A 27,625-nucleotide genomic window follows, 5' to 3' on the forward strand; every position below is an offset into this window, starting at 1 on the left:
CCTGTTGGCACAGTGGTTAAGAATCCGCCCTGCTAGTGCGGGGTACACGGGTTCGAGCCCTCCTCCGGGAAGATCCCACCCACATGCCGCAGAGCAGCTGGGCCTGTGTGCTGCAACTACTGAGCCTGTGCTCTGGAGCCCACGAGACACGACTGCTGAGCCCGTGTGCCACAACTACTGAAGCCGGCGCACCTAGACCCCGTGCTCCCCCGTGCACCACGGTAAGAAGCCGACATACCGCAATGAAGAGTAGCTCCCGCTCGCCACTAGAGAAAGCCCATGTGCAGCAATGAAGACCCAGTGCAGCCAAAAATAAAATAAAAAAATAGCAAATCATCTGAAGTTCTGATATGTGCTGTAGCTTGAATAATCCGTGAAGGCATTACGCTGAGTGAAATAAGCTGCACGTGAGGGGCGGGGGGCAGTTGTGCAGGGAGACAAAAATATTGTATAGTTCCACTGGTGTAAGGAATTTAGGGTTGGGTGGACAAATTCAGAAGTGGAAAGTAGAGTGGAAGTTGCTGAGGGTTGGGAAGGAGGGTGGAATGGGGAGTTACTGCTTAGTGGGTGCAGGGTTTCTGCTTGAGGTGATGATGGGGTCTGGAATTGTGTGGCATCATGAGTGTGCTTGGCGCCACTGAATTGTACACTTAAAACTGCTTTAATGGAAGATTTAGGGAAATTGGAACCCTTGTGCATTGTTGGTGGGAATGTAAAATGGTGCAGCTGCTAAAGGAAACAGAATGGCATTTCCTCAGAAAATTTATAATTACTATATGGTCTGGCGATTCCACTTCTGGGTGTAGTCAGAAGAACTGAAAAAAGTAAGGTCTTGAAGAATAGCCCAAAGGTGGAGGCAACCCAAGTGTCCCTTGGCAGATGAATGGATAAACAAAAGTGTGGTATATACATACAATGGAATGTTTTATGGTGTGTGTGTATTCAGCCTTAAAAAGGAGGATATTCTGACACATGCTACAACTTGGATGAACTTTGAGGACATTATGCTAACAGAAGTCACAAAAAGAGACAGTCATAGAGACAAATTAGTATGGTGGTTGCTATGAGCTGGCAGGAAGCGGGGGATGGGGAGTTTAGTGGGTATAGAATTTTTTTTTTCAATTTTCAAACCAGAGTTTTAGAGGGCAGTTTTAATGCCTTTGAAAAAATGGTTAAAATGGTAAATTTTGCATTATGTATGTTTTACCACAATTTTTAAAAAATTAATCATCTGAAACTTTCTTTTAGATGACTTAAATGCTGGAATATTTACCAATATAGAATCATGCTGTGGATCGGTAATAGAGAGGGAAATTATAAACTGTTCATCTCCTGAGATTCCTGCAGAATTTAATGAACAGTTTAACACTAGGAAGAACAAGCAAGAACTAGTAAGTCATGATAACGGAGCCAACTTAGAAAAAGAAAACAGTTATAATGACCAGTGTAATCAGTTCACAAGAACAGAGAAACAAACAAAACATATGAAGAAGTGTCCTAAAAGGCCTGATTGGAATATAAATAAACCACTGAGACGGTATATTCCAGCATCAGAAAAGTACCCTAAACAGCTTCAAAAGCTGAGAGAAGAAAAAAGAGTAAGAAGGCAGATGGAACTGCTTCATTTGGTAGAAAGAAATAATCCTGGACACCTCTCTCAAAATAGAGTCACTTCACCAGATGTTCTTCATTCATCTCAAGAAACTGAACCAAGTTTCAGGTGGCAGCTAGTCAAAAAGGTAAAGCTCTTATGTCTAGAAAAATATTTTAAAGCATGTATCGAAGTTTTTAGAATGAGAATACAGTTCCAAACATGCATGTTTTGACAGGGCTATTCTGGGTGTGAATAAGAGTTCTAGAAATTTGCTGTAGTTTACAGCAGGGGTCAACAAACTATGGCCAATGGGCAAATCCATCGTGCTGCCTGCTTTTGCAAATAAAGTTTTTAGCAATACAGCCATGCTCATTTTTTTTTTAACCTATTGTCTGTGGCTGGCTTCATGCTGCAAGAAGAGTTTAGAGTAGTTGCAACAGAGACCACATGGCTCACAAAGCCAAGTGTTTACTATGTCCTTTACAGAAAAAGTTTACACTTAAACCCTGTATAGATTAATGCTATTCTTTATTCAGATACCCATTCAAAACTCTTGTTTATAGTCCATATAGACAGGATAATTTACAAGGTCAGGAATTACTGGATTGGTTTCTCTGACTCTGGAGAAGTACCAAGCCTCTCCTATCCTATTATCCAGTATGTGTTACTCAAATATTATCCTCAGATTATTTCAACAACCACTAAAAACATTTGTGGGGACGTATGGAAACACTGTTAACTCCTGTCTCTCCGGTCTATCATTTAGGAAGAAGAACCTCAGATAATTAATTCTTTCAACAAGGAAAGGTATGTTATGGATTCCATAGCTACTTAGTGCTTTCTGTGTGATATAAAATACTTGCTCAAAATATAGGTGAGATCAAGCATGTATGCATGTCTGTGAAGACAGTAACAGGAAAGTTTGTGACTTCAGGTGAATAGAGGTTTAAGGGAAAGGGTGTCTGGCATTTTACCTAGAATTTGAAGGTCCAAATTGGACTGGACCTAGGCATCCTAAGCAGGAATGTGGGTGATATTTTGTTATCTTCAGACTTTAACAGTTTTGATTTTCCAGATATGCCGGCAGTGGAATAGACGTTCTGCTTGGATTGAGGGGGTAGGGAATAAATGACTGGTAGGGATAATGAGAAATTAACCAGTGGGAGATTTTAAATTGTTAGAATTTTTATTCTCTACTTTTGTGCACAAACCAGCTGGTTTAAGCTGTCTCTGAATATGGCTCTAATAGCAAGTTTAGTTTTAGGCGGTAAGTATATTATTTTATAGTGAATTATCTAAGGAGAAACATTAGGTTTAAATTAACTCAGGTAGTGTTGATCCTCAGAAGCTAGTAAATTTCTCCCTGTTCTAGCATATATATAATCCTCAGCAAGTACTAGTAAACCCCAAATTAATCCCATTTTGTTGCCCTGTTTTAGGAAATGGTATCATAGAACTCAAGCCTCTTACATATAGTGTTCCTAAAGTGTTATAGGTACATTTAGAGTAAATTGAAATGTGATTGAAGAATAGAATATGCTTAATCTAAAATAAAATATAGTTTCTCATTCATGCTTTTTAAGAAGTCCCTTATTGTGCTTTTTGGAAAAATACAGGTCTCAATCACCACCAGTTCTGGCAGTGAAAAACAGAACGCAGCAAACTCAGACACTAAAAAACAGTACTTATGAAAGAGAGGATCTGATCTCAGGAGACAGTCAAACAGAATTATCACCTGGGTTTTCTGAACCATTTCATTTTATTCCCTATGTCCGAACCAATGAGATCTATTACCTTGATCCAGATGCACCATTGTCTAGGCCTTTAACCCAGGATCCTCAGTACCAAAATCTACATGGTAAGTAAATATAAGTGTACCCCCCCCCCCCCAATTAAAAATCCAAATTGCCCCAAGAGAGGTAGAAAAAAATTTCTCTTTTGGAGTCAATTATTAAAATTTTTATTGAATATTTATTACTTAAATTCTACTTGGTGCTTTCCTAGGATATAAATTTATTAATGAATCCATAGAATGTTATAGCATAGGGCTATTTCATATTATAAATGTATTTGAATTTTTGTCATTTTTATCTGGCTTCAGACTGTGACCAAGAACAGCTTTTTGACCATCTCAGGGACCCACTTCTTAATCCTAACTTGGTGAAAAACAGGGATCGACAGCAAGCAATCCTTAAGGGACTGTCAGAACTGAGACAGGTATGAGCTCTTCCAAAGTTTGGATGTGACCATTTTCTGGTGGAGGGCTGTGTTTTACCAGTTTTACTAAACATCGTTGGTTACATGACTTATGTGACTTCACCACATGTCAGTTTAATGTACAGGTGCTGATTCTTTTTAAAAAAACACAACTTTCTTTCTATTTCTTTCACATTGCCATCTCTCAGACTGTTTCTTTCCAGCATGAAATCATGAGACATTTTGAATATTAAGACAACTTTATTTAATGAAAAAAGGCATACATTTGAAATGGCAAAGCATGATCAATAAGGCCCTAAAACCAAAGGCAGAAAATAAATACAGTTATGCTTTAATTCTTAGTAATGCAGTTCACATTTTTTTAAATGAACGTGTTGGCCGTGTTTGGAATAGAACTTGACACAAGTCCCGAAGAGTAATATAATGTGAAATTACAGGTATAATCTTACCAGACTACTTTTTCTCCCAGACCAGTTTTGACTCATTATCTGCTCAGATAAAAATAAAATCAGGTAACACATCCAATATTTAAGGCTATAACTGTTCTCTACCAGCTGGCCTTAAAAAACAAAAAAAAAAACAAAAAAAACACCTGTCCCTGTGCTTAAAAAAAAAAAAAAGACTTGCAAAACTGGTTTTGCGATTAGCTTTGATTCACAGTATACTTTGTGTATTTGGGGAAAATAAACTGTAGTTTTAGGATTACCCTTTTCCATGTCCAGTCATTTACGAGTGCCTCCTGCATTTCAAATTGTTGATCTATAGAACTAGAAAATCACCCCCACTAACCCAGGATTATAAAGTGTCCCTTAGTTTTTTAAATGCTGTAGCTTTGGTTACATGTGGATTGAATTTTGTAACTCAAGCTTGGTAATTCACACAGTGAAGATTTTACTTAAACCTCTTTTTAAAGTGACAAGGTATATTCTAGCTTAGTAGAGACAGAAGTTGTAGCTTAAGAGAAAGGAATGTGATGTATACACCTTAGTGACCATATCTTACTTCAGCAGGGCCTTGTACTAGCCACTAAGGTTAATGCAGTCAAGATAAACACTGGATGGTTAAAGGGAGACTTATGACCATTTTAAGAGCATTTAGGGAAAAGGAAAGAGGTGGTGTTCAGCCCCACAGTTAGGAGACATGGTTTTAAGAAAGGTCATTTCTATTGGTTGTATGGCTAAAAATATAATCTTACAAATGTGTGATAGCTGCACAGTATCCAAGTGAGAAAGTCTGGTGTAAAAATTGAAAATTCTTGAGTTGAACATGACAAAGTAACTGAGCGTAATACGTGTTTTCAAAGTAAATATAGTTCTGTATTAACAAGAGAGAAAGGTAAAATAGGAATAATTTGCCCGTCTGCTGCACACCGTACTAACATATCAATACGATTTCAGGGCCTTCTCCAGAAGCAAAGAGAGTTGGAAACTAATCTCATGCCTTTAGCTGCAAATCAAGAAGAGAATTTTAGTTCTTCGTTTTAAATGTAGAAAATCAAATCCTTTACATTTGATTTGTCTTCCAAATTATGAAATGTGAGATTGGTTGTTGCTTAACTGTATTTATCAAATAGCCTAGATTTCTTTTTAAAATGCTTATTTAAAACTTGTACATTATGTAGTAAAGTATGTGTGTATATATATTTTTTAAAAAAACAATAAAACAAGACACTTGTAAAAAAGTAGTAAAAAAAAAAATTTTTTTTCTGCTCATCACAATGTGGGTATTGAGGTATTGATCTACTTACCTTAACACAGTCTGGAGTTTACAGTGTTCTTCCACACTTTTTACATGTAGCTTATTAAAATATCACTTAGATATTTTGCTCTATAAAAAGATTTTAAAGAGTAGAACTCAAAGTTCTTTGGAGGTGCCAAAGGAAGGTCTGACATACTTACTTTTACTAAAATAGCCCAGATTCAGTTTAGGCTTACATGGAAATTTTTTTAAGTCCTTTTTTTAATGACTTCTTTTATTGTAGAAACTACAGTTTTCAAAAACATTTACAAGTTTGTATTAGTAATGGAGAGGCAGTTATTAGCAATACATGTGGATTTAAAATTTATCTTCACCATGTACTTTTATCTGTGAATTTAAAAAGTTAGCTTTAGTATATAGCACTTAAGTGCTTACCACCTGAAAAATATACTTACATTTTTCTAACAATTTTAAAATCTACAGCAAAGTTTATTTCAAATTGTTTAATGCCTTTAATAACCAAATTCAGTTTCATATTTCAAAAGATAAGATAGGTTTTTGTTTAAGGACCACACAAGCACTGAAAATTGTAATTATCAAATATTCTCAAAGGTTGACCAAAATTTTAGCAAGTGATTTTACATGGTTGTCTAAAAATAAAAAATAATGCTGCCTGGTGTTAAGTCCTAAGTCCCATATGGTACATAGTTTTATCATCTAAATGAAATGGCTTTGTTCAATAAATCTTGAGGTATTGAGCCAAAATCGTGTAACTATTAACATCACTGGCTTATACCTGTGTAAAAGCACTATACAAAAAGCTTAAAATAAATGCATTAGTTGATATTTCAGCAAAAGTAGCAAATGCATCAGTTGATATATCATTTCAGCAAAAGTAGCTGGGATCATTGACATTAGAGGAGGGGAAAAAAAATGTAAAGCCATTGTTCACTATCCTTTTGCAACTATCTAGTTTTACATATAAAACAGGCTTCAATTTGAAGCCAAAGTACAGATGACATAAGTGTAAAACTTAAAAGTGCCAATATGAGATAATTCAAGTACAATATGTTAAAAATATATATTTATTTCAATTTTCAGATGCTTCAACTGTTACAGGCCATCATGATTTAAATAAGAGGAAAAAAAACATTTGCGAAAGGAAAAGAAACCTTTTGTTTAGAGAATGAAATATAAATTGTGAATTCACTTTTAAGAAACAGAAAAAGTCCATAACAACCTACTTAAAAAAAAAAAAAAGTTAGTTACTGTAATTATTTCTCTTTTGAAAACGGCCTGGAAGTATCACTTTTCCACCAACTTAATGGAGATTTCTCTCTATCCAAGTTTTGAGTATAAGCAGATAAAAAGTAATTTTCACTTTCTTCAGACTGACTTGATGAAAGGGCATATGGTGTCCCCAAAAATGTCTGATGAGTGAGAACATTAAAATGACTAAACTGATGGGACATATTTAATTGACTGTGATAAACCTGAAAGTTGCTATATGAATCCTGTTCAGCTGAATTACTGTCTCCTTCAGAGCATACTATATCAATAGAAGCTCTCTCTTCAGAATCAATTTCATAAGTCTTCTCTTCTAATAAACTTTTTTGCAAGTCAAGAGACGATTGCAACTCAATTTGAATATTCTTTTTTTGATCTGTTCCACGTGATCCTTTGGTCTCTTTCTCCAACATTTCTGAATGAAAATTGCTGCATACTTCTATTTTTGAGATTTCATCCCCTGAATCCAGAGACATATCCTCTTCGTCCTTTTCATCGTTTTCTAAAAGAGCTACATTTAAAAAACAAAAAGTCCTCCTCTATTGAAATACACAATTTGTTTAAGTTTTAAAATTATACACTACTCACACAATATAATGCGTCAGGGTCTGCAAGTCCACAATCCCTTAAAGCTTGGTCTTCTGCCACAAGTTCACTTAGTCACAACACTCACACTAGGTGTGAATGTCCAGATAATCCGATGCTAAAAGCTTCTGCGAAATGTGTTCACGTTTAATGTTGGGAAATCCCAACTCCCAGCTCCAAAGGGGTTAATGTCAAAACAGCATCTAAAGTTATACGGTAATTCAGTATTCGACAAGACAAATATAAAATAAAAATTCTGACATCTAGCTTCACTGGATTACTACTAAACTGGTTAGCTGTATCAAATGTTCGAACATCTCTGCTTTTCCTCAAAAACAAAAGTACATCTTTCATTTTACATAAAACCTGGAACCAAAGCAAAGGCCATCTCACAAAAGACTAAAGCTATGGATATCTCTACTACCTTGTAATTAAACTGCTTTAATTCACAACAGAAGCCAATAAAGCTTACATACCCTCAAAAAGAAAATGCCTACTCTATAGTATGCAGTCTACATTAACTCAAACAGCTTATACTGACTATAGTATAATAAATGAGCAGATTTTGTGTATGCTAAGTAAAAGAATGATAAATGCCTTGAAACACTTCCCCTGAAGCTGAGTTTACACTGAGGTGAGCAGTTTCAAAATTAGCATTTCATTGTATGAAATCAAAGCAAAACCATTCTTTTTCTGTCTGCCTTAAAGAAAATGAAAACTACTGAAAAGTTACCTGACTGCGACTCAAGATTCTCATTAGCACCAAGCAAAGGAAGGTTTTCTTCTGTGATTGAGTTGTGATAGCCCACAAGATTTTTAAAGTTTTGCATAAAGTCTTCAGCAGTCGCAACCACTATTCCATTATCGGTATAACTGGAAAGCATCTTGATACTCTTTTCTAAATTGAAAAAAAAAAAAAGTTGAGTATAAAACACTTGCAAATATAAAATGATAATGCCTGCGTCCAGCCCTCCAAAATTCTTTCCTCCACATTTTCAGAAACACCCAACACAGCCCCACAAAATCCTTTCATACACATTCCTGTATTCACAGTAGAAAGCTTAAGAGCACTCTCGTTACCTGTTAAAAAGACTATGTGTCGTTGCTGTATGTTTTGAGCCTGAAGTCTGATAAGGCAATCCAATTCTGGAGCATTTCGAGTTTGTGAATCACAGTTGTGGTATGACAAAATTTCAACCAGATGTTTCTTCTGATAGACATTCAGAAGGGTCAAGAGACTCAGAGCTTTAGCATTCAATCTGTGAAATTAAGTAGTTCAGTATCTGTATCTGCATTTCTAAAATTTAGTATGGACGTTTTCACTTGAAATTAAAGCCATAATTTCTCAATTGAGGCAACTAACGACAACTGCACTGCTTAGCTCACTGCCTGATGTACAGGTGCTTCTTAGTAGAGGGAAAGCAGGAATTGTGCAATACACGGGTAACTCCAGGCTTTCTCTCGGTACAAAGCCTGAGGGCCAGCTATTCAGTTCAGACAAAAATCTCAACTTATTACTTACTAAATAAATTACACTTCTCTTCAGCTTCACTAATTTAGAACTATAATGAAGGGTGTAAAAGGACAAAAAAATATAAATCTTTCCTTCAAAAAATAACATGGCTCTGAGCTATTTCTATACTTCCAGATGCAAGGCAACATGTGGTAAAGGCAACATGTGGTAGAAATTACGGGCTATTGTCAGGAAGATGATGGTACTAATTTGTACAAGTTATACCTCCGGGCCTCAGTATTGCTATCTGTTATATAAAAATAAGACTTCCCCAATGCTTACTTCACATGATTTGAAGATAAAACAAGTTTTTAAAAAATGAAATAAAAAGTTAAATAATTTAAAATTACTAAAGCCTGAATTTCCCTAAGTGTGTCCAATGGAATATCAATAGGTATTAGAAGAAAAAAATGTTTTGTGGTCTAGGTTTCAGAAATGCTGACTGACAAAATGTAAAACAGGATCCTTAACTACAAAGTTTCTCAGATCTTCAAATGTGTAAATAAGTACATTATATGGACTCTAGTAGTAGGATATAGTATCCCAAACTCATCTGATTACAACAGTCATTTGCAGAGCCTCTCAAGGGACTAGTGCTCCAAGAATCACGTTTTGAGAAGTGACTTCTGGGCATGTTAGAAATCACTTATTACATAAATGAATGTCCTAATCATAGATCCCTTTATCATGTCAAGATTAATCCTTGTCTCATATGTGTAATATTATTAGATTAACAATTAGGAGAGGGCCTGATCTACTTGGCATGTACAGTTCCATAAAAAAATAAAGAATGCTGATTATCCCGTTTTGATTATTATTCTAAACCCAAGTGGTAAAGTTTAAGCCAATTTTATCTCTGTACATAACTAGAACTTCAACAAACCTCTACATAAACAGTATCATTTTCAAACAGGCTAGAATAATTCAGCATCTACATTCCCTTACGGCTGGCAAAAGACATCTGTGAAAACTGAGCAGCATCTATAATTTACAAACATAAAAAATAGCAAAATTCTGTGAACACAATGTTAAAATCAACAACCAATATATAGTTATTTTTCAAACCTTACCTGCCCAGTTCCTTTAGTTTTTTCTGAAATTTACAGTGGACTTTCCATTGCCATTTTCCTTCTGGAGTACTAAGTTCTTCGAGGAATGTCAAAAAATTTTTAAGGTTCTCTGTTAGAGATAATGAAGTTCATTTTAAATTCAATAAACAAGTCACCCACTCCACAACTGAATTAAGGAAGAAGTGTTTGTTGATATCATGTAGAACACCTACTTTCCTAGGTAGTATTTTCTTTCTCTTTTTTCTCCTCTAAGGGAGACAGATCTATACATCCTCTTTGAGATCTAAGAACATAACATCTACACACAAAAAAACAACATGTTGATAACAATAACAAACCAAAAGTAATCCAAGGGAAGTAGGTACAGAGAGCCCTGCTTTATACCAGACTTAAGAGGAAATTATTCGTAAAGAGTAAAAGAATGGGAAAGAAATCTGAGATAATAAAAGCTCAAAAAATGATGGAAATGTACTAGTTATCTGCAACTGGCAGAATGGACAATGCATTAAAGTATGAGTGAGTCACTAATGAGAAAAACCTAGAAAAGACATGTTACATGCTTAAAAGAATAAATAAATCTTACCAATTGTGATTACTTCTGGATTTAGAATGGATTCATCAGAAACGATAAAACCTCCAGATACAAATAACTCATTGTATGTATGATTTTTAACATCATCCAAACTATCAACACCAGCAAAACTAACACAAGGAAGCTTCTTTAAAGTCACCAAGCCAGGTACCTATTTAAATACCAAAATAAAAATAGAAATAAGGACAGACAGACTCAAGTGTGAAGTAACCTACATTAGATGTACTATGGCTCACCTATATTAGTGTGTTGTCTCTGCAAAGTCAAGCACAAAAACAATATTTCCAACATTATTTCTAAATATACAAACCAACATTTATGTACTGGGCATCTACCTTGAACAGAACTCTCTAAGGAAGAGGCACTTAACAAGAGACCTGGAAACACAGAATGACAAATGCTAACTTGCCTGGCCCTGTGAGTACAGTCCGAATTCAAATGAGGCAGCAGCCTACGGACTGAAACAGTCAGGAAAGACTTCAAAGAGCAGTAGGACTTGAGACAGTCTCCTAAGACTAGACGGGGTACCTCCAAACCCAAGGGAAAGGGGGACTGCTTCAGCAAAGAGGGGGTACAGACAGGTTTTACCTAGGACATACAAATAAAGGTGATAACAATATAAAGAGAGTCAGCAGACCCAATGGCATTCAAGGAGTCAGTATTCTTAGTCTTGACCATTTAAGCGATAGGTAAGATCTGTGATATGCCACAATTTAAAATTTTGTAGAGGTATAAATATGAATCTCATGAGCTGATTCACAGAGGGTAGTTTAGGTCTCAAGTCCTAAACCTCCCAACCTCAAAGTTTTATCTCCTTTAAAGCTTATGAGGATATTTTAAAAACAAACAGCTTTAGTCTCAAAGATAGTAGGGAGTCTTTACAACCAAAATAAGCAAAGAATTCAGCTTAATAGTCTACCTTGTGAATGAAACCTGCAATGTCTTCATTTTGAATAATAATCAATAGTTTATCTAATTTTGATCTTCTTTCCAAAAACTGTTCTGGATGACACTCTGTATTGCCTAATTTGATAAGATATTCCTGTTAAAGAAAAAAAACTAAATCAACATTTAAAAGCTTTTTTGCAAACATCCATTTAACACGAGAAATGCAAGATAAAGTAGTTAAGTTTAACTACTACTAGACCACTAATAATGATGCCCTTACACTAGGGACCTCAGAGATCAAGTCCACTCTTAGAGAAGACTCTGAAGCTCAGACCTTAACTGGTCACAATCACAATGTTACGACACTATGCAGTCAAAGCCAAGTAAATGCTAGCTTGGGGTAACAGAACCAGAAAAGCAATGGATTAGCCCAGGTTCTTAACTCTTATTACTTATTCTGGGCAATCCAGAGCTCAGTCATTAACCACTCTCTCTCTCCCATTTTCCTTTCCTTTTGAAGCAGGCCCTTGATTCTCTGCAGCAGTGTTACCGGTATACTCCTTCAGAGTTAAAAAGCACTTTTATGACTACTGTAGTTCCTTTAACTCACAACAGCCCCAGGATCATTCATACAGAGCTTCAGTATGTACAACGTTACTTACATATTAATTAGCCATGCCTGTCAAGTTTACATCTTCAAACAAAACACTCTCCCATCTAACACATCCTTCCATGCTGCTGACACGGTACTACCTTTCAAAGGACACAAGAGAGCCAGTCCCAGCAGAATTCTCTTTGCTTGCTGGGGGAATCCTGAACTCTGAAGCAAACTGCAGGATTCTGAAGGTCACATTCCTCATTTCACAGATACAGGAGCAGATTAATTTTCTCAAGGTTGGCACGCTGGTTAGATAACCATAAATCTAAACCAAGGTTGCCTCACAATCAGTCTTTCAAGAGCTGTCTACAAGTGTCACACCCAAAGAGGATACTTCTATGTAGCCCTAAAGAAGCATCTTCTACAGTGTTTGATTTTGCTCTAACTTCTAAAGCCTCTGGGCAAATCTCAGAGCAGTTTACAATCAGGTTATGAAAAAGTAAATTATTGTCTGATAGGCCTGCTTGTAATTTTTGGTCTTTTTACATTAAGAAATTTTAAATGCAAGTTTGTGTTAAATAAGACACTTTAACTCATAAAGTAACAAATCAATTTGACTCCAGAAATATTTAGGAAGTTTAAAATTTTATTCATAAAGTCCTGTACTATACTGTAACATTTCTGCTAGAAAATTTCCAATGGATATTGAATAAAAGAATTAAAAGTGCTGATCTGATTTCCTATCATATTTATAAAACACACAGCATCCTTTTCTTCTTCTACATAAAATAAATAGCAGAAATATGATTTATTCTAAGCCAGAATGGATTAAAAGCACCATTCGTAAGTAAACACATTTCCCACAAGTGTGTTACAATCAATTTCTAAAATGCAATGGGAGGAGATGGAGTAATGGTGAGCACACTGGGAACTGTGCCCAACCCACTCTCTCATCTAGCCCTACACCACCATGTAGCTATGCCCCAAAGAGCTGGAAACATGTTGCTGGGGGTGGAAGAATGTTGAGAAGCTCAATGTTCAATCATACAGGGCAAAAATGCAACCAAAAAATTCCTGGTAAGTCTGGTTTCATCTTCCCAAGAAACTACAGGGAATTGGTAAAGGCAGCACACTGAGCACTCTGTTGCCCCCATTTCCATGCTCTTCACATTCTCATCAACACATCACATGAAACATGCTGACGTCAAAGAGATCCTCAAACTGACAAAAGGCTGAGGACATGTCAAAGCATGGAGTTTCTGGGCCACTCTGGCTATACGCCACTTATTTATAGTCCCCTCTGCTTCCTCTAACTAAAAAAGCAGAAACTTATCATGGTAAGTAAATTCCATAAATAGGAGCAGGCATTTATTTTAAAAACTAGGGCATTCCCGGGCTTCCCTGGTGGCGCAGTGGTTGAGAGAGTCCGCCTGCCGATGCAGGGGACGCGGGTTTCTGCCCCGGTCCGGGAAGATCCCACATGCCGCGGAGCGGCTAGGCCCGTGAGCCATGGCCGCTGGCCCTGCACGTCCGGAGCCTGTGCTCCGCAACGGGAGAGGCCACAACAGTGAGAAGCCTGCATACCGCAAAAAAAACCCCACAAAACAAAACAAAAAAAACCAAGGCATTCCCTTAAGGAATTAAAATGCTATACAGTTTAGTGAATACTAATTGGCAACATTAAACCACTAATTGTCCCATGTGTTATAAATTACATATCTATTGTTACAGATTTTACATACCTCTCTCTATGTGTGTATTTTTTTAAACCAAATGCCTGAAACGCCAGTCTACTCCATAGCTTCAGTGCAAAACACATACCTTGCAAGGAGGAATCTTTCATGACTGGGGAAGTGTTTCAGGATCACCATGTTTTTTGATAATAAGGGCTATTGGGAAACCTGGCATGACCAGGGCATCAAGAAATGCCAAAAGATATCATCATTAGGTCATCCTGGACAGTTTTATTTTTCTACCTGATTGATAAAACCCCCTGAGGTAAACACTGACAACTTCATTTCTCTGCATCTTTCCCTCCCCTTTGTTAAAAACCCAGTAAGAAACATTGAAAATCTTTAGATCAACAATTTAAAGGTATCTGCAATATGTATACAACTGGTCTTTAAAATGACACTATGCAAAACAAGATTAAAAATTCTAAGACATTTAGATCACCAGTTGAAATTCAGTTGAAACTTACTAGTCTTTTATTCCACTCTGCATCAAATTATGAAAATAATATGGTCAACACCTAAAAACAAAAATCCATTTTATAGAGCTCAGACCCAACAAGAGAAGTTTAGACAGCATTACAATTACCTTCTCATTTAGTTACCTTTATTTCTTTACAGAGCACACTCTCCTCTTCTTCATGAATATAAAATTTCACAGTATTTTTCTGGACATCTTTCATGATTTTAACCAAACTGTTAAATACTTCAGGTTCTAACTGGCTTATAAAGTTTGAAAGAGCTGGTTGGGCAGAAATGTTTACATCACTGGGCGATTTTGTTTCTTTTTCTACTGGTTCCCGGGCAGTATGATCAGAAGTCACCACTGGCTCTGTGGCATGGTGTGGCTGGTTCACTTCTGCTTCAGTTAAACCCGAAGCCGAAGAGGAAGGCTGCTCATTAGAGTTGGTGTCTTTCAGAGGATCACTACCAAGTGGCTCAAGGAGGTGTTTATTGTTGAAGTCGCTTGAGGAAACTGGTATGACATGCCTTCCCAGAGGGCTCAATGCTATCTTAGTACCAGAATCATTAGGACTGACTGCTGGCAAATTCCCACCCTTGGCTGATGCTTTGATAACAGTATTTAGTTTCTCATGCAAGCCATCTACAAACTCCTGTACAGCAGCTTTGGAAGTCTTAGAATATATGAACTCAGAAAGCCGTTTCATCTTCTCTTGTGTTGAAAAGGTAGGTGTGGAAATTCTGCTGACATATGAAACATTCTTCTGCTTCAGAATCTCTTCTATCTTCCTAGAAAAGAGACTGTACTCTCCTAACACTGTCCTTTCTGTGGTTTCACTCATTGCAGGCGGTTCTGCTGCTGGCACACACTGCTCCTCCACTGTCACCACCTGACCTGTCAACACGTCATCCTCAGTGGTGCCCTTTAGTGTGTCTGTAAATGGAGAGGATGGAAACTGATAATCAGAACTTCTCTGTCTACTTATTACCCGGGGGTCGTTAGGAAAGGCCTCCTGTGGTGGCAGACACACCAGTTGTTCTTCTGGTGATTTCATACCTATATGGGAAGAGTTTATTATTACAAAAGCAATCCAAAATAATAACATCTGAAAATACAAACTAACAAAGAAAAAAAATGCCAGGTCAAGTATATATTTAGAACAAACTATGCATTGGAAGGTAGAATAAAAACCTCAGGTAATGGTGTGAACCTATTTCCTATGTGCCCTACTTATTTATGGCTGGTCTTTGTATTTCAGTAGCTAGAGTGGCAAGTCTGAATGTTACTTTCTTTGATTCCTTTTGAAGTATTCAAACAAGGGCCAATTTAACATCAATACAAATTAAGTCACTTGTTTATTTCTGCTTCCCTACCTTTCTGCAGATCTGACTTTAACAGACATGCTTTAAGCAGAATAGTCAGTTTCAACAGCTTGCTCAACCCCTATATTCTTTGCCAAGTAGTGTCCACTAAGGTAATACCCCCTTAATAGGAAAATTTTGAGTGTAAGGCAACTGAAAGAATGCCAAGCTGAAATGCTGTGGGAATAAGTCATCAAGTTAAGAGTTGCATTCAGGATCTAGGATAATTAATTTTATCTGTTTTCAGATTTGCTCTTACATATGGGGTTGCTTAGTGGATTTGCTACAATGTTAGGGACTTCAATTTATCAGGAAAAGAAAGTCTCAGTCATATAGGAAGAGAACACAATTTCATAGCTGCATTAACAGTAATACTTTTGATAGCACTTTTGTTCAGTATTTTTATTTTGTTTGGAAATCATTCCAAGAGAAATCATAATAGCTATTTACCCCATATGAGATGAAGACATCATCAAGCTAGCTGATGCTAATGAAAGTACGATAACCCGTGATCCTTGACAACTAGCTCAATCCGTAAGAACGTACTTTTTTCCACTCACAAATCCTAAATTCAAACACATATGTTCTTGAAACTACATTTCAAAACAGGAACCCTAAATCCCTTTTTAAAAAACATGGGGAAAATACATTTAACAGCAATTTATAGTAATACTTTATTTCACAAAAAAACAAACTTTTCATTATTTTTCCCTACAAGTTCATATTATACAATTTTATCCTTTAAAAAAGTACTAATTTTTCTTAAATCTTAGCCAACATTCCCTAACAAATTGCTGTTGTAGTATATAAAATGTTACCTCTAGATCAGAAAGTCCACACATAGGTATAGTTTTCAAAACTATAGTACTTTTAAGGTATAGTGAACTCCCTATTCAAGTCTGCACCCAGGTATAGCAGTGTAACCCCTCTCTACAAAAAATTCAGTTTTGATTTTCCCTACACTCACACTTTTCCAAAGGTTTAAACAGCCTAAGCAGCATTTAGGTTATAACATTTTGCTACCAACCCCAGCGGTTACCATGAACCACTGCACCCATTAAGTACTGCAAAGGCACCTGTCAGCATGGTAAGACCATACAGTAGGTCTGTAGGTCAAAGAAGAGAAGGGGAGCAAAATATCCAATGTACCAGGGTAAGAATTACAACTGTATAAAATTGATAAACCAGAAAATTCAACTTCCATAAAATAATTCAGGAATACTGAATGCCCTTCGTAAATCTGCAACATGGGGTTTAGTGCACATGTGAAATGTCAGCATGAGTACATAAGAAATCTGTAACAGGGAACTCCCTGGCGGTCCAGTGGTTGGGACTTGGCGCTCTTACTGCTGGAGCTCAAGTTCAATCCCTGGTCGGGGAACTAAGATCCTGCAAGTTGTGCAGCGTGGCCAAAAAAAAAACACCACCACGAAAAAAATAAAATCTGTAACAGAGGTTGATCAATGGGGTGAAACTAAGTGTCTGGCCTAGGGGTGGAAGACTTATTTTTTGAAGTAGTTTTGTATTTCTTGAATTATGTACCATGTCAAATATCTGATTTATTCAGATAAAATGTCTTACTTGCATCTTGTAAAACAAATGAGTTGGGAAGGACCACGTGTAATTTTAAAACTTCTGAGTGGTTTGTTATTAAAAATACTTGAATACATTCTCCCAAATATCTCAGCTATAGTTGAGACCAATAAAGTTATTCCTAAATTTTTTTTTCTAAAAAAAATTTTTTTTTAAGTAACTGCACCATGAGGCATGCGGGATCTTAGTTCCCCAACCAGGGATCGAACCCGTGCCCCCTGCAGTGGAAGTGTGGAGTCTTAACCACTGGACCACCAGGGAAGTCTCCCAGTAAGCTTATTCCTGAAGGGCTACAGATAAAGGAAATGTTTTTAAGCTGAAATATAACTTAAATCAACATGGGAAATTTTCCATATTAAAAAACTCTAAACCAAATCCCTTTTGAAAATGCAAATGATCACCATCTAATTTTACTTTGTACAGATTTCCCCCATATAATTTTTATTATTAAGATAGACAACTTTATTATTTTTAAAATGTCTTCAATAAATGATTTAAAAGAAACATATATCAATATCTATAATAATACATGTTTTCTACTATCATTCAGGCATTGTGGTACTTTGACTTTTAAATGCAAGGGGAGTGGCGAGTTCTCGAAAAGTAGCATCACTTGGATTTTTATACTTTTAACCACAAAATATGAAGATGGTATGCCAAATAAAGACTGCAGATGCTGATGGAGCATTATGAAGCATAAACAAGATACCTGATTCTCCCAATGAGAAAGAATCACTGATAGAAGCAAAACTTACATGAATCTTAGACATATTGTTGTGTGAAAGAGCCAAAACCAAAAGAGGACATATGTAGTAGGTTCCATCTATCTTAAATTCAAGAGTAGGTAAAAACTAATGTATAGCAAAAGAAGTCAGATTAGTGGTTACGGTTTGGGGCAGGAAGAATACTGACTGGGAGGATGCAGAAGACGACCTGCTGGGGTACTGAAAATGTTCTACATCTTGATTTGGGTGGTGGTCACCTAAGTGTTTACATATGTAAGAATTCATCAAGCTGTCTACTGAAGATTTATGCACTTTCCTGTATGTCATATCAATATATCTGTTCTTCCTGCTTTGTTTTTTTCAATCGTCTTTTCCTAGGAGGAGAGAAAGATCATCTTGAAGAAAACTATTAACTCAAAGTTTTTCTTAATTCCCAAAAGAGAGGAATAACCATAAAGATCTACTAAAATTAGTCATTTAGCTTTTCTTCCGAATTAAAAAAAAACACCACCACAAGATTTCTGAAGGAGTAAGACAAAATGAAATGGAAACAAAAAAGACGCAGACCAAACTCCAACCAAGAAGAATCTGCCTATGGCCATCTGCAGGGATGCTGAATTGACTTGAGTTTAGACAAAAGAGACTGTCTTCTAGGCACCTACTACAACTAGCTAATCAGTAATATCTATAAATGTTTCTGGAATCCGAAAGTTTCCTAATCTCTTAAGACTATCTGCAGAAATTAGCTTTACAATTAGCAAAAGAAGAATTGAGTCAAAAAAATTCAAGATTAGGAATAATGTACCTAAATGATACATGGCCTCACCTCCTCGTATTTTTTAAATTTAAGAGAAACTCGAAGACTGCTTCTTGTAAGATGTCCTGTAGAAATGGATTAAGAAAAATATTCTGGTCTTCCCAAGTCATCATATCAGACAGAATCTACTGTAGGTCAAAAAAACTTAATCTCTATGAATATTCAGTGACTCCCTTGAATACATTCTTTGTATAAGAATATTTGATATAAATCAATTAATGATTTAAATACAAATATGATATTGTCCAAATTTTCTGTAATTAACAGACTTAAACTGATGCCCTCCAGATAGAGGACCAGAACTGCAAGTAGCAATTCTGAAGAAGGGCACATTGGGAGGAAAAGCAAAGAGAGCCTTCTCACCTGGTGTTTGTTTCTCACCATGTTTCCCCAGCTGGTCTTCTGGGCTTCTTGCATTCCCTCCTGAGGGAAAGCATCCATTAGATTCGTAGACTCTCTTCAGGTACTGGTGACAACCTTTTAAAGCACCTTTCAGATAACCCCAAATGCTAACAAATTCAAGTATTCCCTCTTCTGCCTAAAATAATCCTGAAGGGTCATTAAGAAATGGGAAGTTGCTTCCCTTTCCATTCAGGCGATGATGGAATATCAACACCTAGATGTTGTGCCTTCAAATGGCTCTGAAACCAGCTATGAAGGTGTCTAAATGAGGAAGGTTAGGATAATCACCTTGTACAGACTACTCCCCTATTCTGTTTTTCCAACTCAAGCCAACTTCTCCAGGTCAGGAGTACCAGCTGCCGCTCTACGATCACTTCTAGGCCTCTTGCCCTCTCTGATAAGGTACTAAGTAGAGAATGGTGCTGAAGCCCATGGAAACTCATCAAGTTTTAGAAATTCTTTGCAGAGTCCTTGGAGGTCTCAGTAGCTTCTAGGTCACAAGCTAGAAAGTATATTTCAGTCGACTTTCTAGCAAAAACTGTTTGTTTTCCTTTTTAAAGGTTAAATAAAGATCTAGGAATGGAAAAGATGTGCCCTGGAAATATTTCCCCAAATGCTTAGCTAACGAAGATGAATAAGAACTTGGAATATTAACAGTATCTGCATATGTGTGTGTATGTGTTTGTACAGAGAAATTAGAATACTGCAAAATGATCTTTCAACATCTGCTAAACTATATTCTTGCCTCATGGTTCAATAAGTTTTCTAGGGATATTTACATTTAATCATTTCAGGCCATTCTCTACAATGATCCAATTTCTCTCAAATTCTCCAATATTAAGAACTCAAATTTCTTTCAAACAGATGAACCTTAACATGACCACTTCTTAGACGACAGCTTGTGAAGTTTAATAATTTGAGAAGACAGCATATAATTGGCTGCCCAAAGACCCTCATTTCATCTCTGCAGCTACCTCACCTTATTAGAAACCCAATTTCTGATAACAATTTTCATTTGCAAGTTGCATGTTCAACTCCATCGGGAGAGTAAGGATATTTTAAATCCCTCTGTTTTTAATAGGCTCTTTTGCAGATACTGACCAAGAACAGCAACACTCAATGATGAATATCACATTGCTCAAAAATAAGATACCGAAGATGTCAGAGCCAAGCAAGACCCAAGAGTGGAATCTAGAAAAGACAAAACCCTTCAGGAAACTGGTCCCTAAGTAAAACCAAGCAAACCTAAGTCCCAGTATACTTGTTCTTACCTGTAATTGGAATCAGTTTCCAATGTATTTCAGTCTCTTCAACATTATTTGACTTAGATTGTCTACGGAATCCATGTTCAATGGGAACAGTGGGACACAAACTGCAATCTTCAAAATTACTCATGCTAATTAAATTTGGATCCTAAAAATTAGAGTACAGATTCAATACCTTTCTTTTTAATTAATTTTAATGTCAAGAAAAAACAACTATTTTTTCACAGCAAATTTACAAACTTCAACCTGAACATTACAAGCAAGTAAAATCAACATGGTGAAGTTATAATGCTCTAATCTCAAACTAGAACATAATTTTTTCTCTCAAAACGTAATTGTTTGATTTACAGCAGAGGTTGGTAAACTTTTTCAGTAAAGCACCCAATATTTTAGGCTTTGCAGGCCAGATACTCAGCTCTGCCATTGAAATGCAAAAGCAGCCATAAGCAATACCTAAATGAATGGGCATGACTGTGTTCCAATCAAATTTTAGTTACAAAAATAGGCAGTGGGCTGGGTTTGGTCCATGCCCCCATCAACACAATTTAGAGTTTTAAATATGTCAGGAAATGGTAACAATATAGGTTAGTTTCTTAGTGCCTACCTTACACATGCCTCCAACTGAGATCCCTGTCTTCATCCTCCCCATAAAATAAATATCCCCAAACTACATGTAGGAAGCCTGGGGACATGCATATGACTTTAAAAAAATTTTTTTTCTTTTGGCTGAGCCACGTAGCATACAGGATCTTAGTTCCCTGATCAGGGATCGAACCCGTGCCCCCTGCAGTGGAAGCAGAGTCTTAACCACTGGACAGCCACAGAAGTCCCATGATGCATATGACTTTTACTCAAAGACAGGGAAGAGAAAAATGGAAGAAGGTAAATTAGGAACAAGTTTTTAGGAACATGGTGCCATCCTGGTACAGCTCCCCAAGTGATGCAACCACTTCTTGGGAAGGGGGGAGCTGGGGAGATTAGGCTACTTCTCAGCTAGATATCAGTACTCTAAGCACCTATCATAAACTGGATGCCCTGTCAAGCATGGCTGAGGGTTACCTCAGAGGTAATCCTAAAGGCCACTCATTTTCCATTGCATGAGAAATACAAAGTATTTAACCTTGTTTCTAACTGGTACACTGACTTTGGTCACCTCATCTGCCTCACCTATGGGTTCTGGTACTGCCAGCAGAAAGCCAGTGTTTTGAGGACTCAATTTTATTATGAAATGATAGAGAATTAACTCAGTAAGCCATTCCTGACAAATAGATGGTCCAGCCTTCACTTTAACACAATGGTAAATTTCAGACTACACATAAAGCTTATGAGCAGGAAGGAAAACACTTCTGCGTTTATCTCTGTGTAACAAGGAATAACTTAGAAATACTATCCTGCACAGACAGCATTACTGAAATGTGTATCATTTCTTTGTGAAAAGGAAAAACAAGCACATTCACCCTTTTTTTTTTAATTCTTAAAAAAATTTTTTGGCTGTGCCATGCAGCATGTGCGATCTTAGTTCCCTGACCAGGGATCAAACCCGTGGCCCCCTGCAATGGAAGCGCAGAGTCCTAACCACTGGGCCACCAGGGAATTCCCCCCACATCCTCCCTTTCATACACACATTCACAAAAGCAAACAAAGATAACCAATAGATATAGGCTTACTTCTTTCAAATGTAGTTTATGGTCAGTGCCTACTTCACTGGTAGAAACAGCAAGAGGATACTTTAAAGATGATGTATCAACTTCTAGCAGTGGGCTCTGAGTATCCTTAAAATGTGCACTTTCCATTTTTACACCAGTAGGCTGCTCATATTCTTTCTTATCCAGGGTAGAGTTCAACTCATATTCATGCTTTTGCCTCATCTCTTCATAGGCACCATCAGAGCTCAATCCTAAGGCCTTGTTGACTGTGTCTGTCAGGGATGCATCAGAATGACGTGCATTTGCTAGTGTTTCTGATAGCCAATTAAACAACCTATGGATGTCAGCAATGCTAGAGTTAGAGGTATCCTGCTGCTGCCGTCTCAAGTCAGCATCATGCCCAAGTGAGCCAACAGGCTGTGGAGACTCTGAAGGGAAAAGAGAAAGAGACATCTCTTAAAGTCTGGAAGGCAAGCATAAAAATTAATTATCATATAACATTTATAGGCAGGAACTCAATCAAACCACCTGCCTAGAGTTTACAGGTATATCCGTCCCTTACTTTCCAAATATGACTGGTTCTAAAATTTTGCACACAGGTCAAAATTCCCATTAAATGAAGGTTTATTTTCATCATAATTTGAAAATTCTATTAAAAATGAGCTCAAATATTATGTTGGTAATATGGATAATATATATAAATAACTGTACTGTAGTTACCTTAAACTCTATCACCAAAATCCTAAAATCAGTGAGGTACTTGACAACAGAAAAATACCTACACAACTATTTTGCAAAATGTTAGAGAAGGGTATGCAGATTACTCTTAAATCTTCTAAAAATATAAAAACAACAAAAACCCATGCTTTTATCTGATTTTGATCTCTCCCATTCTGTACATAAAATACTGGCTAACCTTTTCATAATCTAAGCTTTATCTTAAATGACTAGATTACTTAATTCATAACAAAGCTGAGATATTAGAGATACAAAATCACCCCAAAGAAATCTACACCAATCTTGCACTAAGAACAAAAAGGACTATGAGAGAAAACATGTTAGACATGGCTCCAAGCAGGTATAAATCTGGGTTATCTGCACCACCAGTATATTTAAAAACTTGCAAAGGGAGGAGACATTCAGAAAGGCATGTGCTTTAATGCTGAAGGAGGGTAGAGCCAGGGTAGATATCAGGATTCCGATTTAGGTAGTGTATATGTACCACAGGCAAAAAAAAAGTTAGAAACAACAGGGTACATACTGTATGATTCTAATTATATGAAATTATAGAGAAGGCAAAATAATCTATAGAGACAGAAAGCAGATCAGCGGTGGAGTGGAATGAGATAAACTACAAAGAAGAACAAGGCAACATTTGGGGGTAATGAAAAATGTCCTATATATTGGAGTAGTGGTAACACAGCTATAAAAAAACTCATTAGACTGTGCACTTAAAATGAGTACATTGTATATAATTCATACTTTAAAAAGTTGATGTTAAACGCAGTAGGGGAGACAGAAGGCTACCTCTTAATGAGTGGGCTCACCACCAAATCAAGATCAGAATGTTTTAAAAGTTAGAATCTAACCTTTAAATCTCTACTTTCAGGATCAGAAATAAAGTGTGCAAAATGATAAGAAACAAACACAAGTGAGGAACACCTAGATATGCAACTCTGACTATCACTAGTTCTACTTTAACCTATCTACCCCTTTTCCCCTGCCCCATTTCTCCTTTGGTCTATTATAACCAGCATAGCTTTCCCACCATTTTAATTACTGATAAAGCCCGATTTCCACCCACAAATATTTTTTCACACATACAAATTTGCCAATTATCAGCTAAAATGGTGCCAAAATTTAAGTACCTTGCCTATTATGTGTTCAGTGCTAGGAAATATAGCTGACTTTAGGAACAATGTTTGGAGTTAGTCAGAAGTGAGTTCAAACATGGATCAGTGAACTCATAACTTTAGGTAAAATTATTTAACTTCTCTGAGATGGCTTCCTCATCTGTAAAATAAGGATAATAATGTCTACCAATCAAGAACTAAATGAGTCCATACATGTAAAGCAGCTAGCACATAGTAAGCACTTAACTCTCAGGACACAGGTCAACAGTATTAGACAGTATGGATCAGTAAGCACCGTCAGGTTCAGCACAGAGCAGAAATCCAGCATAAGCTAAAGGAGATGAAAACCATCAAGGAGGAGAACAGCCAGAAAGCTAAGGAGGGTTATGAACTGCAAAGATATGAGCCTTGAGAGAAATGAAAGATGCTTCAGGAAAAAAGAAAGAAGTAAAGGGCTGACCATGACATGTTCTGAGAAAAGTGCCTTAACCAAGGAGAGTGGGAAACATGGCTACCCAGGCTGGACGTGGCCAGTCTTTAACAAAGCCTTGAAAAACGAATACAGAAGCTGAGATTGGCAGCAAAAGTTCCTTTATAAAAACAGGGGACTGCCTAGATTGGCTCTCAGGCTATAATTAGCAAACCCTTGTATGAGGAGAAAGGACAGAACTATTTTACTATGTTTTTGGTTGTTACTTTTATACTATATAAAAACAATTCTGATATTTTACCTTCATACAGATGGCAATTTTCAGATAAATTACTGGTTTTGGCGAGCTTTCTCATATTTTCAGGTAGATCCTCAAGCTTCCTCTTCAAGACAGTTTTGCTTCTCATATCTTCTTTGTCTGAGTCCCCACCCACATTTTTTTTCCTACACTGAATTAAATTAATCAATTCTTTGACTCTATCCTTATCATAATCCAAAGAGTGAGATGACTTCTGCTTTCCAGGTGTAATAGTTTCACCCCTTGAGTTATTTCGTTTTCCGAATTTCATTTTTGTACCATTCATTTCTTCTTCTTGGCCTTCATAATCTGAAAGTGGACTAAACTGTTGAAGTTTTCTATTTTCTTCAAATAGCTCTTTTAATTTATAAATAGGTAACTGATACATTTCAGGCCGAAAAATATAGGTATGCAAACAATTATCAATATGGGATTTATTTCTTGGAGCTGAATATAAAAATTTTTTATCATCTAATCGTGAATCATATGGAAACATGATAAACTCTCGTTTACCTGAACCAAAACCTCGCTTAAAAAATTCACTTACATACTTTTCAACAACAGAATGAAAATTTATAGTATTTATATTTTTGAATTCCTTTCGACACTGAATCAAAGCAAACTGTAAAAATTGAGTTATTTTTAATACATCTGGTATGCTCTCACGTCTCTCCTGTGGTGCTGCACTGGTTGAACCTTTCTGTGCTGTAAACAAACAAAAAAGCAAACCATGTTAGCAATCAAGAAATTAGTCAAGTACAGATCTACATATTGTCAAAGCAATGTAACAACATCCATACATTAATGGTGGACCAAACCAGTATGTACCCTAATACATATATGTTATATAGGGATATATGAATAGCATGCTTCTAAGCCCAGGAGCCTAAAATGGGCCAATAAGAAATTAAAACATGAAAACTGCAGAACATATTTTTAAAGGGAAAAACACCTGCCCGTTGAAGATCTTCTTCATGTCCCTAGGCATCAACTGGTGGCAAGGAAAATGTAAGGAGAAATAAAGACCTCAGGCTCCTAGCAAGACCGTCCAGCAAATGACAGTAATGTCACTCCTTCCTGTTGTAACAACTTTATCTCTATCTCTCTATCCCCGTAAGCAGATATGTAGGCACTGAATGCCTACCACTGAGAATCTCATTTTTTTTTGGCCGTGCCACGCCGCTTGAGGGATCTTAGTTCCCCCGACCAGGGACTGAACCCGAGCCCTCGAAACTGAAAGCATGGAATCCTAACCACTGGACCACCAGGGAATTCCTGAGAATTTCATTTTTAACCTAACAGTGAGAACTTTACCTTAAGACAGCATTAAAGTTCATTCTTAGAAATGGTGAATAGAAATGGTGTTCTCTAAAACAGTATGAAAATTCTTATTGTGAATGGCCTAATATTTAACCTAGCACATGATGCACTTAGTCACTAAAATGTGAATACAAAAATGAACTAAGCTCAAAAAAAAAAACATATAATAGAAACCCTGAAAAACTAAGCTATAATACTGTAACAATTACAATCAACATTTACTTAGTGAAAACACTGACAAAAACCAGATAATTTTTCATAGTTAAAAAAACAAGTCATATAATTTGTGTTTTATATTGCTAACACCTCTTAATACCCCCATTATCTCCCAAAACATGACGTAAGAAAGACAAAATGCTTAGTGAGTTATCTGGAAATTTTCAATAAAATGTCGGTATCTATATGTAAATGGATTTAGATATTCAAAGAACTTACAAGTAACTATGCCTCTAGGTTCTTGAAATAGAAACAAAGCATGTAAGACTCGAGACTTAGCAGTATGATGTTCTAAAAAAACAAAAGTGAAATTCATTAGCAATATATTTTAACTTTTAAAAAGTTAAAGGAGAATTATAAAAATTAAAGAGAAGATCACCTACCATATGGAGAAACCATTTGACAAGGAGAGAGAAGAAAAAGGTATCCTCGGTCTCCCAAAGGTTTAACAAGAACCTACATTTTTGGAAGAGGGAAGAAGTTGAATTTGCATTATTATTCACCATAAGGCAGAAACATAGCAGTTTCTACTAATTATAAGGAAAGCAAAAAGTTTCTGATCATCTTTTTAGGAAAAGTACTGCTACTGAATTAGCTAAAAAACTCTTTCCACCAACCCTCTGCTCATTAACAGGATTCCAATCAATTAAGAAAGCCTTAGTTTTCATAATTTTAATGAGAAAATATTACTGAAAGAATTCTCCTATTAAATCAACTTGTTGATTTTTCCTTGAAGCTAAAATACAAGAACCAAACAAAAACTTCAAATATTTTCCTCAGCAATTCAAAAGACATGTTTTTAATTGCCAAGGTGGTGTGCTGGATGTTGGAGATACAAAACAAGTATGACACAAATGCTACCTTTCAAGAGTTCAGGCTAATCTCAAATGAAATGTGTTGCTGTAATCTAATTCTTCACATATTTAATGAACATCTTTCACACGTAAGGCAATTTGCCTTACCAGAGATAACTTGAAAGACAAGCAGCACAAGATCCTTTGATCAAAAGAAGGTTATAATTGGGTGGAGAAAGTAACACAAGAAATATTAATAATTAGATAAGACAGGAAAGGTCTTTAAAAGATTTACAAAGCAACAGAAAGGAAAAAATACAGTTAGTCTATGGTTGGAAAACACATTGAGAGAATATGGGAGGTGGATTTTGAAGGATGGCTACATTGCCAAGAGCCTAAAGTTGTGGGAAAGACATTTCAATAGAGGCAACGTCATGAACAAAGGGCAGAGTTATAACATAATGGACAGTTTGCAGGCATCAGAGTACTTACGACTGGCCAAGGGTGAGGAGAGACTAGGAGAAACATGTAAGACAAGTCTAGAAAGAAAGATCATGGGCTAGATTGTAAAAAGACAAGAATGCCAGGTTAGCCAGAAATGCCCTCGAGAGTATACCCTTTTGAGCTGAAGTGTTTCCCTAAAAAAAAAAACCCAAAGAAACTTGATAGC

At 36.5% G+C, this 27,625-nt stretch overlaps 2 protein-coding genes across 17 annotated transcripts in view; one reads left to right on the forward strand and one right to left on the reverse strand.

Moving 5' to 3' along the window:
• Positions 1 to 7,578, forward strand: part of CCDC66 (coiled-coil domain containing 66) — a 55,112-nt gene extending 47,534 nt beyond the window's left edge. For 9 of the 10 annotated variants that reach the window (XM_073811248.1, XM_033865159.2, XM_073811249.1 and 6 more), the window contains 5 exons: positions 1,249 to 1,739; positions 2,361 to 2,401; positions 3,211 to 3,452; positions 3,696 to 3,811; positions 5,209 to 7,578. In XM_073811248.1, the coding sequence (XP_073667349.1) occupies positions 1,249 to 1,739; positions 2,361 to 2,401; positions 3,211 to 3,452; positions 3,696 to 3,811; positions 5,209 to 5,295 (977 nt within the window). In that variant the 3' untranslated portion in view covers positions 5,296 to 7,578. The remainder of the gene's footprint in view (positions 1 to 1,248; positions 1,740 to 2,360; positions 2,402 to 3,210; positions 3,453 to 3,695; positions 3,812 to 5,208) is intronic. The other variant, XM_073811251.1, reaches the window with a different exon arrangement.
• Positions 6,574 to 27,625, reverse strand: part of TASOR (transcription activation suppressor) — a 49,212-nt gene continuing 28,160 nt past the window's right edge. The window contains exons 12-24 of one of the 7 annotated variants that reach the window (XM_019947513.3): positions 26,545 to 26,617; positions 26,381 to 26,452; positions 24,629 to 25,330; positions 22,066 to 22,472; positions 20,405 to 20,546; positions 19,095 to 19,154; positions 14,378 to 15,168; positions 11,476 to 11,598; positions 10,548 to 10,707; positions 9,965 to 10,073; positions 8,462 to 8,640; positions 8,115 to 8,279; positions 6,574 to 7,307 (exon numbers count right to left, since the gene is read on the reverse strand). In XM_019947513.3, coding sequence (XP_019803072.2) covers positions 6,784 to 7,307; positions 8,115 to 8,279; positions 8,462 to 8,640; positions 9,965 to 10,073; positions 10,548 to 10,707; positions 11,476 to 11,598; positions 14,378 to 15,168; positions 19,095 to 19,154; positions 20,405 to 20,546; positions 22,066 to 22,472; positions 24,629 to 25,330; positions 26,381 to 26,452; positions 26,545 to 26,617 — 3,507 coding nt within the window. In that variant the 3' untranslated portion in view covers positions 6,574 to 6,783. Of the gene's footprint in view, positions 7,585 to 8,114; positions 8,280 to 8,461; positions 8,641 to 9,964; positions 10,074 to 10,547; positions 10,708 to 11,475; positions 11,599 to 14,377; positions 15,292 to 19,094; positions 19,155 to 20,404; positions 20,547 to 22,065; positions 22,473 to 24,628; positions 25,331 to 26,380; positions 26,453 to 26,544; positions 26,618 to 27,625 lie in introns of all 7 variants that reach the window. The other 6 variants (XM_019947511.3, XM_019947517.3, XM_019947516.3 and 3 more) reach the window with 6 other exon arrangements.

The sequence above is a fragment of the Tursiops truncatus genome, chromosome 10 (assembly GCF_011762595.2).
Source record: "Tursiops truncatus isolate mTurTru1 chromosome 10, mTurTru1.mat.Y, whole genome shotgun sequence".
NCBI classification, from domain to species: Eukaryota; Metazoa; Chordata; class Mammalia; order Artiodactyla; family Delphinidae; genus Tursiops; species Tursiops truncatus.